This window comes from Carlito syrichta, unplaced genomic scaffold (assembly GCF_000164805.1).
Source record: "Carlito syrichta isolate Samal-C Ts95f unplaced genomic scaffold, Tarsius_syrichta-2.0.1 Scaffold305694, whole genome shotgun sequence".
Lineage (NCBI taxonomy): Eukaryota > Metazoa > Chordata > Mammalia > Primates > Tarsiidae > Carlito > Carlito syrichta.
Genome location: NW_007249790.1, coordinates 372,175 through 384,008, shown reverse-complemented (window position 1 = coordinate 384,008; position 11,834 = coordinate 372,175). Strand labels below are relative to the sequence as shown.

The 11,834-nt window shown below is 46.6% G+C and overlaps 1 protein-coding gene across 1 annotated transcript in view; it reads left to right on the top strand.

Moving 5' to 3' along the window:
- The first annotated feature begins 3,123 nt into the window (after positions 1-3,123).
- IDH1 (isocitrate dehydrogenase (NADP(+)) 1, cytosolic) overlaps positions 3,124-11,834 on the top strand; it is a 21,540-nt gene continuing 12,829 nt past the window's right edge. Inside the window, exons 1-3 of the mRNA XM_008062407.1 lie at positions 3,124-3,192; positions 6,228-6,365; positions 9,907-10,198. Coding sequence (XP_008060598.1) covers positions 6,244-6,365; positions 9,907-10,198 — 414 coding nt within the window. The 5' untranslated portion in view covers positions 3,124-3,192; positions 6,228-6,243. The remainder of the gene's footprint in view (positions 3,193-6,227; positions 6,366-9,906; positions 10,199-11,834) is intronic.

Genomic DNA, 11,834 nt, shown 5'->3' with positions numbered 1-11,834 from the left:
CCCCCCTTTTTTTTTTTTTTAAGTCAGGGTCACACTCTGTTCCCCAGGCTGGAGGGCAGTGTGGCATGATCATGCTCACCACAACCTCAACCTCCTGGGCTCCAGTGATTCTCTTGTCTCAGCCTCCCAAGTAACTGGGACTACAGGCATGCACCACCACACCCGGCTAGTTCGTTTCTCGTTTTTGGAGCTGAGGTCTCACCATGTTATCCAGGCTGGTCTCAAACTTCTGGCCTCAAGCAATCCTCCCGCCACCGCCTCCCAAAGTGCTGGGATTACAGGCATGAGCCACCGTGCCCCGCCATTCTACCTCATTTTATTGAGACCATCGAAATGAAGATACAGCCACCTTAGAATGTTGATGAGACTCCCCTGCTATCTGGACGAGTGTCTCAAAACCGATGCCACTCTTCCACAGGAGGCCTACATGCCACACTTGTGCCACCACCATGTTGCTAATAATCCTTGAGGAGTTCCAGCACATCATGCAAGTATTCGACACCAACGTCGATGCGTGGTGGAAAACAGCCTTTGCTATCACTTCCGCTAAAGGCACGGGTCAAAGTTACCTCATGTGGTGTTGAGGAAAGCAGACGTTGCCCTCACCAAGAGAGCAGGAGAACCCCCCGAGGAGGAGGTGGAACGTGAGGTCACCGTGATGCAGATTCCACGCCAGTCAAGATCCCAGACTGGTTCTCAAACAGACAGAAGAATGGAAAGGATGGAAAATACAGCCAGACCTTGGCCAGTGGTCTGGACAACAAACTCTGTGACGATCCAGAGAGACAGGAGGATTTGGGTCCACAGAGGGCTACGCCACTTCTGGGGCTTCACGTCCAAGGCCAGCACACCAAGGCCAATGGGCGCTGTGGCTGTACTTTATTCTTTATATCAAGAAGAAATAAAGTCTGTTTGTTGTTTTTGAGTAGAGGTCTCCTCTCGCCCAGGCTGGAGTGCAGTGGCACACTCGTGGCCACCGCAGCCCCTACCTGCCGGGTTCAGGCAATCCTTCCGTCTAGCTGGAACTACAGGCATGCATCACCATGCCCAGCTAATTTTTGATGTATTGTAGAGATGAGGTCTCGCCAACTGCACAGGCTGGTCTCGAACCCCTGGGCTCATGCAGCCCTTTCACCCCTGCCTCCCAAAGTGGTGGGACTGCAGGCATGAGTCACTATACACAGACACACACAACAAAAATTACACGGCCCACATTGCCCTTTGTGTTTGCAACAGTGTTTTGGGCCAGATAATATTAAAATACTCGGGTTCTTTTACAGGCCAAATGGAAGACAAATGATGTTAAGGCTACATGAACCATCACACGGCATCCAGGAGACTAGGCCGGCTAAATACAAAGAAACTGCATGTAGGCAGTGAGCTTCATTAGTCACATTTCAAGAAGGAGCTTAATTTCAACCAGACACCATTTGTTACGTTTAATCGGCATTAATGGCAATGCATTGTTTTCTCATTTTCTTTTTTTTTTTTTTTTTTGAGTTGGAGTCTCACTCTGTCACTCAGACTGGAGTGCAGTGGCCACTCCTGGCCACTGCAGCCTCTACCTGCTGGGCTCCGGCGATCCTTCCACCTCAGCCTTCCAAGTAGCTGGAACAACAGGCGCACGCTACCATGCCTGGCTTACTTTTGATTTATTGTAGAGATGAGGTCTCACCAAGTTGCCTAGGTGGGTCTTGAACCCACAGGCTCAGGCAATCCACTCACCTCAGCCTCCCAAGGTGCAGGATTACAGGCTGAGCCACCGAGCCTGGCTTCTCATTTTCTTTCTAGTCATTTTGTCTGTAAGTTTATTAATTTATAGTTGTGTAAGAACTATCAGCATATAGATCTAGTTTTATGCATATATATAGCGCCATATTTTAATATAAGTCATTCTGAGGATCTACAAAAACAATCTTTTTTCAGTGGAAAAGAGTTTCTATGTTACTGGTTTAGGAAACACTGTTTAGATGTTAGGACTCCCATAGCTGCTACCTGTCCTACCACATTGGTTTAAAGTCAAATTTGCAGCCATCTCTAGCAATGTTAGGATTTGAAGTATTATGTTTTCTCATATTTACCTTAATTCTGTACAATTTCTTATGCTTATTCTCTTTTATCTCATTTTCCTCAACTATAATCAGTACTTTTTATTATGCTATATTTTATATACTTTTTAGGTCTTTTCTTTCATTAAAACAACGTACAGTCAATCGATAGCTTATTTTATTTTTTATTTTTTGAGTTTGTTGCTCAGGCTTGTCTTGAACTCTTGGCCTTAAGCAATCCTCCCACCTCAGCCTTCCAAGTGCTGGGATTACAGGTGTGAGCCACTGTGTCCAGCCTATTTTATGTATCTTGGATGGCTGCTAATAAAACTTAATCCACCTCAAAAACCGGGTCGATGGGGTGTCTGCTTTCTCTCTTGGAAAAAATACCAGTGTCCTGTGGCGGCCAAAGGGCACCTTGAGTCGTGCCCTGCGTATCCGTTTACTCTGAAGGGTAATCATCCAGTTATTTTTAAAAGTAAATTTTGGAGCACTGACTCCTGGGCAGCAGGATACAAACATGCTACTATCCTACACGTCACAACGCAAAATGCTAATTTTTCATGTTCTTGAGATTAAGGAATACAGAAAGAATGGTCTCTGGAAGAGACCGAAATTCTGTTTTCTAGAGTTTCTCCTCTAGTCCAGCTTCGCTGGCTCCCAGGTCACAATACCCTTCCTTTTCTTCCAACGCGGGTAACGAAGGGGGTTTCTGCACAGCACGCAGCAACCGGCATACGGGTACGAGGGCCCAGGGACAGCCACAGGTGCGCCGTCCTTGGCGTGAAGGCCGGCGGGGTCCCCGGCGCGACCACGCGGCCCCGAGCGCGCCCTCCTGCCGAGGCGCGTTCGGGCCCGAGCGTCGTCCGGCCCCTTCCGGAGCCCCCGCCGCCCAGAGCCGCGTCTGCCGCTGGACCTTGAGCCCCGCGCGCGCCGGCCTAAAGCCGCTCGGCTGCGCGCTTCGGCCGACGCGCCGGCCGTGTGGCCCGAAGGCAAACAGCGGCTGCGTCCTCCCGACGGGTGCCTTGGATCTTAAGACTCCCGTTCCCTGCTTTGTTTTGGTTTTGCTGTAGGAGATAAGCTGCCTCCTGCCGAGTCTGCCAGACGGAGTGGCGTTGGGGCGATTAGAAATCGATTTACTGAGGTGAGAATGAGCGATTTCTTCCCTTTCTCTCTACTTTGGTGTGACCGTCCTGCCTTTGATCGGTCTTGGGAGCAGGCCGAGGCAGCAAGCGACTGAGTTGGGAATGTTCCACAACTGCTTCCTTGTTTCTTCTGACTCTGCAAGAAAATATTTTTGCCCGGAAAGTATTGTAGCTCATGAACTCAGCAAAAAACAATCTGGCTAAAAACTTGAGGTGTGTAAGGCCCTGCGCGGTGGCTCAAGCCCGTAGTCCCAAGACTTTGGGAGGCCAAGGCAAGAGGATTGCCTGAGCCTGGGGGTTCGAGACCAGCCTGGGCAACTTGGGAGACCCCGTCTCTACAATATATCAAAAAATTAGCTGGGCCTGGTAGCACGTGCCTTTAGTTCTGGCTCCTTGGAAGGATCACCTGAGCCCAGCAGGTTGATGCAGGGGTGGCAGTGAGAATGCCCCTGCACTCTTGGCCTGGGCGACAGAGTGAGACTCTGACTAAAAAAAAAAAAATAGGGTTAAATTATTATTCCAGGTTTGTTTTCTGGAATTGCACAGGTATGTCAGGAGATTAGATTCATCTGCTCTCTGACTGACTTCTGAAGTTGGAATTGGGGTGGAGACAAAAATCCGAGGGTAAGGGCACAGAAATCCTCTGGGTAGGGCCTAACGCCCATCTATGGAAACCAAATTCAGAAGAAATATAATTATGTCCCACATTGCAGTAACACTAAAGCTTCACTTTTGTAGTTAAAAGATGGTAAAGATTTCATGGCTCAGTGCGTGAGGAAAACCTGAAATGTTTCCATTATGCATTGTGAGATGTGCAAATATTATTGCAGAAAATCTGACTGCTTTAACTGAGAAAGAAATAGTGAACTAAAAAGACTCACTCGGTCTTGACATTTTAAGTCGCAGATACGGCCTTCTAGTAACTACCTGCCATCAGGGAAACATAGGCAAGTCATTAAGTGTTGCATAATAATGCCATGAAAGTGTAGTATTGAGACCAAGATAAGTTCACTACCTCTTTTTTGCTTTGTTGTAAACCAAGGACAAGTGTGACAGTGGGATCAAGCATGACTGAATCATAGGCTTTCCACTGTACTATAAGGTGTACTTGAAATTACAGATGGGAGGCAATTGACTCATCCATGCCAGGCTGTTCACTTCTTTTATATTAGTTGAGTTCCAGAAGTTTCCCCAATAATGGTCTAGGGAACTTCCTAAACAAGAGTAAGCAGGATTTTAGAATTGCAAATTTGGGAAGTGAAAATGGGCCTTGGAGTTGAGAATATATCCTGTCTTGTCACAAGAAGCTGAGGCTTACTGTTTACGGTTCATTAAGTTTTTAATTTGAAGGCCAAATTACCTTGGCCCAGGATTTCAAAAAAGACTGTTTTAGACCTCTCACATAATGTTTTTAAAGCCAATTCTTCTGACTTTTCCAGTTCTCCACTCTAACTTAGGGGGGATAAAAGTGATTTGCAGTTGTGTTGCTAGGGGGAAAATGTTTCTGTTAGAGTATCTTAGCTGGCTCAGGGCTTCTGCCTCCCAGAAATAAGCACATGGCCTTCCTTTTAGCTTCTTACAAAGAGTCCACCCTTGCCCTCTCTGGGGATCAGATTTATATTTACTAGCCATACCCAATTCCTTAAAGCGATTCTTCTTTCTCTGTCACACCCACTAGCAGCTTACCTTGGCCTGAACAACCAGAGTAACAGTCCAGGAGTCAGGATACTGAGGAACTTGGCAGGACATGTTTGAGTCCTGGGCAGTGGCCCTTCTAATATGTAGATTCTCTAGTTGAAAAATTACTTGCGGGGCACGGTGGCTCATTCATGCCTGTCATCCCAGCACTTTGGGATGCAGAGGCAAAAGGTTCAAGACTAGCCTGGGCAGCTTGGTGAGACTTTGCTTCTACAACGAACCAAAAAATTAGCCGGGCATGGTGGCGCATGCCTGTGGCTCCAGCTACATGGAAGGCTGAGGCAGGAGGCTCACCTGAGCCCAGCAGGTTGAAACTGTGGTGGCCGTGAGCATGCCACTGCACTCCAGCCTGGACAACACCGAGTTCCTACTCAAAAAGAAAAACCACTTTTATATTTAGCTCCACTTCTCCAATGTCTATGTTCTCTCCAAGAAAATATAGTTCCACCAGGAGTTCTTCACCTCATTTTAAAGTCTACCTGAGTATGGGTCACAAGAACCAATTGAGTCTCTTCAGGGATGGTTATTTTAATGAAAATAGCCTCTTAAAAGAGGGGATATGCTAGCATTCATCATTCTGCTTATGTTGGGCGCCCAGAGAGAAGTATTCAAATAAACATGATAGTGTAGAAATAATCTCATTTCATTTCATAAGACAAACCAGTAGCCGAGAAGAATGATTGTATTATTAAGGGCATGTTACGGGGTCAGGCTCCCCTGCATTCCAGATAGGTGGTCTTAGGAAAGCTATTTTTAGCTGAGCTCAGTGGCTCAGCCTGTAATCCTGCGCCTTTGGGAGGCTGAGGTGAGTGGATTGCCTGAGCCCACGGGTTCGAAACCCGCCTGGGCAACTTGGTGAGACATCTCTACAATAAATCAAAAAATTAGCCGAGCGTGGTAGCGCACGCCTGTAATTCCAGCTACTTGGAAGGCTGAGGCGGAAGGATCGCCGGAGCCCAGCAGGTCGAGGCTGCGGTGGCCGGGAGCGGCCACTGCACTCCAGCCTGGGCGACAGAGTGAGACTCCAACTCAAAAAAAAAAAAAGAAAGCTATTTTTTAAAAGAAGAATATATTAAAAAACAAAAAGTAAAATGGATAAATTCTATTCTAGAGGATTGTTCTGAGGGCTGACTCAGAAACCACATGTGAAACATAACAATGCTTTATACAGAGAAGGTGCTCAATTCTAATGAGAAATACAATGTTGTTACTTGCTTTTTATGAACTTGTGCTATTACAAATTGTCCTTTTGGTAGTCACCAAATTGTTTACATTTTGTTTCTACTTTATAATGAAATAAATGACAAGGCGTATGTTTTATCTTTTTTCTTTTTAGGTTTATTGAAGTCAAAATGTCTAAAAAAATCAATGGCGGTTCTGTGGTAGAGATGCAAGGAGATGAAATGACACGAATCATTTGGGACTTGATTAAGGAAAAACTCATTTTTCCCTATGTGGAACTGGATCTCCACAGGTAAATCAATTACCCCTCCTACCGCAGACTCTGAAAGCATCATCTGGCCAGGTGTGGCACACCCCTGTAGTCCCAGCTATCCCAGAGGTGGAAGGATTCCTTAAGACTAGGAGTTCCTTAGCATCAATCAGCATTCCTAATCTCAAACCAGGCAAAGCGGGAACTAAAGGGAGACCCAAACTTTCCCTGTAGGATGACCACTTGTATACCTAATCCTGAATTGCACTCCATATTTAAAATAAAAAAAAGACTAGGAGTTCAAGTCCAATTTCTCAATAAATAGATAAGTAAAGTATAATCTTAATCATTTCAAGGTGCAGCTGGTTTCATTACACAGATGTAGCTGTGTTGACTCTTCCATTTTAATTTTAACATATAGCCAGGAAAATTGGATTTATCGTTATTTAGAAGTCAAGAATTATAAAGGGGCCAGGCACGGAGGCTCACGCCGGTCATCCCAGCACTTTGGGAAGCAGAGGCGAGAGGATTACCTGAGCCTATGGGTTCAAGACCAGCCTGGGCAACATGGTGAGACCTTGTCTCTACAGTGAATCAAAAAACTAGCCTGGCATGGTGGTACACACCTGTGGTTCCAGCTACTTGAAAGGCTGAGGCAGGAGGATCGCTTGAGCCCAACAGGTCAAGGCTGCAGTGGCCGTGAGCATGCCACTGCACTCCAGCCTGGATGAAAGAGTGAGACTCCAACTCAAAAATGTTATAGGCTGGATGTGGTGGCTCAAGCCTGTCATCCCAGCACTTTGGGAGGCCGAGGTGAGAAGATTGCCTGAGCCCAGGGGTCTGAGACCAGCCTGGGCAACTTGGCGAGACTTTGTTTCTACAATAAATCAAAAAATTTGCGGGGCGTAGTAGCACACGCCTGTAGTTCCAGCTACTTGGAAGGCTGAGGCGGAAGGATCGCTGGAGCCCAGCCGGTCGACGCTGGGGTGGCCGTGAGCATGCCCCTGCACTCCAGCCTGGGCGACGGAATGAGATTTCAACTCAAAAAAAAAAAAAATTATCAAGGGAACAGTGTGAGTTTGGGTACTTGTAGCCGTTTGTTTCCAGTAAAGGTTTTATTTGCTATAAAGCAGTGGCCGAAAGTAACAGGATGCAGGATACATTATCTGTGAAAGAGAAAATAACAGGGATAAAAGCAGCCATCAACTAAACACAGTTTTGTTGTCAGCACAGTTTTGTCCTTTGAAGCTCAGTTTTCTGTCACTCGACTTAATGGGCCTTTTTCGCTTTTCGTGTCTTGCCTTTGCCCTTTACATACAATTGTAGCACAGAAAGAACCCTTGAAGTTACTTAACTGAACCCTTGCATCCCAGCAGACGTTCCACTAAATCATGTGTCCCTTTGCCCTGTGTTTAAAGTGTCTGGGTGCCGATGTAAAAGTCTGTGTAGTACTTTCGTTTTTTCCTTGTGATTTTCATAAACTTGTTCCTGCCATTTATACCTTTGAGCTAGGCAGAGACAATCGTTAAAAGAGTAGAGCAGCTGAAGGCCGGCGTGTTCCAATGTTGAGCAACAACGCATTTCAGCCAAACTGTTGGCAACGCCTAAGTATGTTTGCCACAACCCAAAGTTATTCCCCAGAATGTGTCCTGAGGACCTTTATTTGCTTGCATGGAGACATTTAGTTGACATAGGGTCATCAAACACCTGAGCTGTTAATAATGTCTGTCTTGCGACCATAATAGGATGTAAATACTTGCAGAGGTCACCCAGGCATAGGAAGTGAGGCATAGTCTTCCAAGAAGCATTTAGGAACTCTCTCCTGTTTCAGAACTTTACATGACAATAAGTAAACTTGCTGGATTCTTGCTGGTATCATGGCTGCAAAGATGCTTTGCATCTTCTTAGCCTAGAAGCATAAGGAGTTTTAAAGGGGGAGTCACTATCCCTGGGAGGAAAAGCGTCAGAGGCTGCAGACTAAAGAATTTTTGAAGGCTCAAACAAGTCTGAAGTTGTTGCAATGTTGTTATTGGTGGTTGTGTTTGTTTTCTGAGTCAGAGTCTCACTGTCACGCAGGCTGGAGGGCAGTGGCATGTTCATGGCCACCGCAGCGTTGACCTGCTAGGCTCAGGCGATCCTTCCACCTCAGCCTTCCAAGTAGCCAGAACTACAGGCATGTGCCACCACACTCCGCTAATTTTTTGATTTATTGTAGAGATGAGGTCTTGCCAACTTGCCCAGGCTGGTCTCAAACCCCTGGGCTCAGGCAATCCTCTCACCTCCGCCTCCCAAAGTGCTGGGATTACAGGCATGAGCCACCACGCCCACCACACCTGGCCTGTTATTATATGACTGTTTATTTTTGAGGGGAGTGAAGTAATTTGTTTTACCTAGGATAGACAGTGGTCCAGACAATTTATTCCTTCTTTCCTCAAATGTTAAGAGGAATAACAGCCAGTAATTTGCTGTAGATTCTTCTGGTGAGAAATGGTTCCCAGCAACATGAGCACTGCTAGCCTCACTTCTTGTTAGAGTCGGTATTAGACATTTGTAAATATTCAGCATTTCCTGTGCAAGAGGATAAGAGAGGCTATGACTTTGTTCGATTTATGTAAATTATCTAGACCGGGCACGGTGGCTCACCTGAAATCCCTGCACTTAGGGAGGCCGAGGCAAGAGGATTGCTTAAGCCCAGGAGTTGGAGACAAGTCTGGCCAACGTAGTGAGACCTTGTCTCTACAAAAATAAAAAAAATAACCCCGACATCACGCATTTTTGACATCGGCTGTCACATCTATACCTCCTGCCACTTTAATGCCAAAATACAAGAAATTCTTTAAGCCCTCCCTCTTTATTTTTATTTTTTTACTTTCGTTTTCTGAGTCGGAGTCTCACTCTGTTGCCCAGGCTGGGGTGCTGTGACACGCTCGCGGCCACCGCAGCCCCGACCTGTAGACTCAGGCAGTCCTTCGGCCTCAACCCTCCAGGTAGCTGCAACAATAGGCACACACCACCACACCTGGCTAGTTTTTTGATTTATTGTAGAGACGAGGTGTCACCAGTTGCCTAGGCTGGTCTTGAACCCCTAGACTCAAAAACAGTCCTCTCACCGCCATCCCCCAAAGTGCTGGGATTACAGACTTGAGCCACCGTGCCTGGCCCCTGTCTTTATTTTTAAAGCACAATCTTTGCTGAGGGAAAATGAAGGTGGTACTGAGGCTTACACCTCATTGTGCTAGTTATATGGAGGGAGACCAGGCCAAAGGGTTGTTCTTGGGCTATATTGTCTATATGATGAAACACCAGAGGCAAAGGGCAGAGTTCGATGATTTCCATTCAGGCTCTTGCTAGGCAGTCTTTTACTGCAGTGTGAAGAGGCGTGGCCCAGCCATCCAGCCTCTCTTAGTTCCTCTGGCAGCCATCTTCTGTGTTTAGGGTGCGTGAGTGCTAAAACTTGGCTGATTGCAGTGTATTGAGAGCCTTCACTTTATGCACCTTGAACTCTGCATGCCATAACTGTGCTCAGAGTTTATAACTTACTGGTTTGCCTGAAAAGTTGCGCTTCTGATTTTTCTCTCCCAAGCTATGACTTAGGCATAGAGAATCGTGATGCCACCAGTGACCAAGTCACCAAGGAGGCGGCAGAAGCTATAAAGAAGTACAACGTTGGTGTCAAGTGTGCGACTATCACCCCCGATGAGAAGAGGGTTGAGGAGTTCAAGCTGAAACACATGTGGAAATCGCCGAACGGCACCATCCGAAACATTCTGGGTGGCACTGTCTTCAGGGAAGCCATTATCTGTAAAAACATCCCCCGGCTTGTGAGTGGGTGGGTAAAGCCCATCATCATAGGTCGCCATGCTTATGGGGATCAAGTAAGTCATTTAGACATAATTTGATTTTCCGCGTTCTGTTTCCATGGCCCAGAAGTTCCAATTTATGGGTTTTTTATTCTTTTGGCATCTACACCCATTAAGCAAGGTGCAAAATTGAGAAATTCCTATATGTATAACTATATATATAACACACATTTAGAGGCAAATACAGGTATATTTACAGATAGACACCCATCTCAACACTTATGACTTTTTCCTCGCAAGTTTTTTCCTTTATTCTTTTATTAGGTCATACCATATCATACTGGCATTTTTGTGCTAGTAATTTCATATGATTCAACCAGATTAGTGGTTTTCTTTTTTGAGTCGGAGTCTCACTGTGTCGCCCAGGCTGGAGTGCAGTGGCATGCTCATGGCCACCGCACCCTCGACCTGCTGGACTCAGGAGATCCTTCTGCCTCAGCCTTCCAAGTTGCTGGGACTACAGGCAGGTGCCACCACACCTGGCTAATTTTTTGACTTATTGTAGAGATGAGGTCTCGCCAAGTTGCCCAAGCTGGTCTCGTACCCCTGGGCTCAGGCAGTCCTCTCGCCTCTGTCTCTCAGTGTGCTGAGTTCGGGCATGAGCCGCACAGACTCGGACCACTGGTTTTCAGCCCTGGCTGCACAGTAGGCCCCCCTCATGAGTTTTTTGGTGGTTTTGCTTTGTTTTACTTTGTTGTCTGTTTCTTTGTTTTCATTTCAGTGCCTGTGTCCCACCCTGCACAAGCGGAAATCTGAATTCTGTGGGGTTTAGGAATTTTAAAGCTCTCCAGGCGATTCTTTTTTTTTTTCTTTCTTTTTGAGTTGGAGTCTCACTCTGTGGCCCAGACTGGAGGGCAGTGGCCGCTCCTGGCACCGCAGCCTCGATCTGCTGGGCTCCGGCGATCCTTCGGCCTCAGTCTTCTAAGTAGCTGGAACTACAGGCACACGTTACCACGCCCGGCTCATTTTGCTTTATTGTAGAGATGAGGTCTCGCCAAGTTGCCCAGGCGGGTCTCAAACCCACGGGCTCAGGCAATCCACTCACCTCAGCCTCCCAAAGTGCTGGGATTACAGGCTGAGCTACTGAGCCCGGCCTCTCCAGGCGATTCTAATGGGCAAAGTTGAGGACACCAAAGATTATATTAAACATGGTCACTTCATGCATAAGGAAGACTTGGCTCAGTAGTTGAAAGCATTCTCCTTAAAGCGTTCCTTCCTGCTTAGGAAAAAGAGTAGTTTCTGTACCTCTGCCAGTACGCTCCTTGCCACATAAGCAGAAAAGCTGCCAACTAAGCAAAATCAAATTGGGTTGAAACTGAGGTTTCAGACTTTCATTGGAAGTAGCTGATGTCTTAACCTTCAAACTAGAAATCTCTGGTGCTGAAGTCCAGAGGCTTCGATGTAGCCATCCTTGAAGACTGGTTATGGTAGGTGGTTGGTTCAGTCCTTGAGGGGTCAGTTAACCTTGTTCTTCCATGTGGCTTAAACTGTCCCTTCGTCCTGGCCAGTCCCTCCACAGATACCTCCCAGAGGCCCCAAGGGAATGTAGATGGTAGTGTGTAAATCGCTGATCCTGTGGATATCGCCCTTGGTTCTTACTGGGTTCCGTGGTGCCTTCTTGTTTGTCCTTTTACTTTTTTTTTTTTTTTTT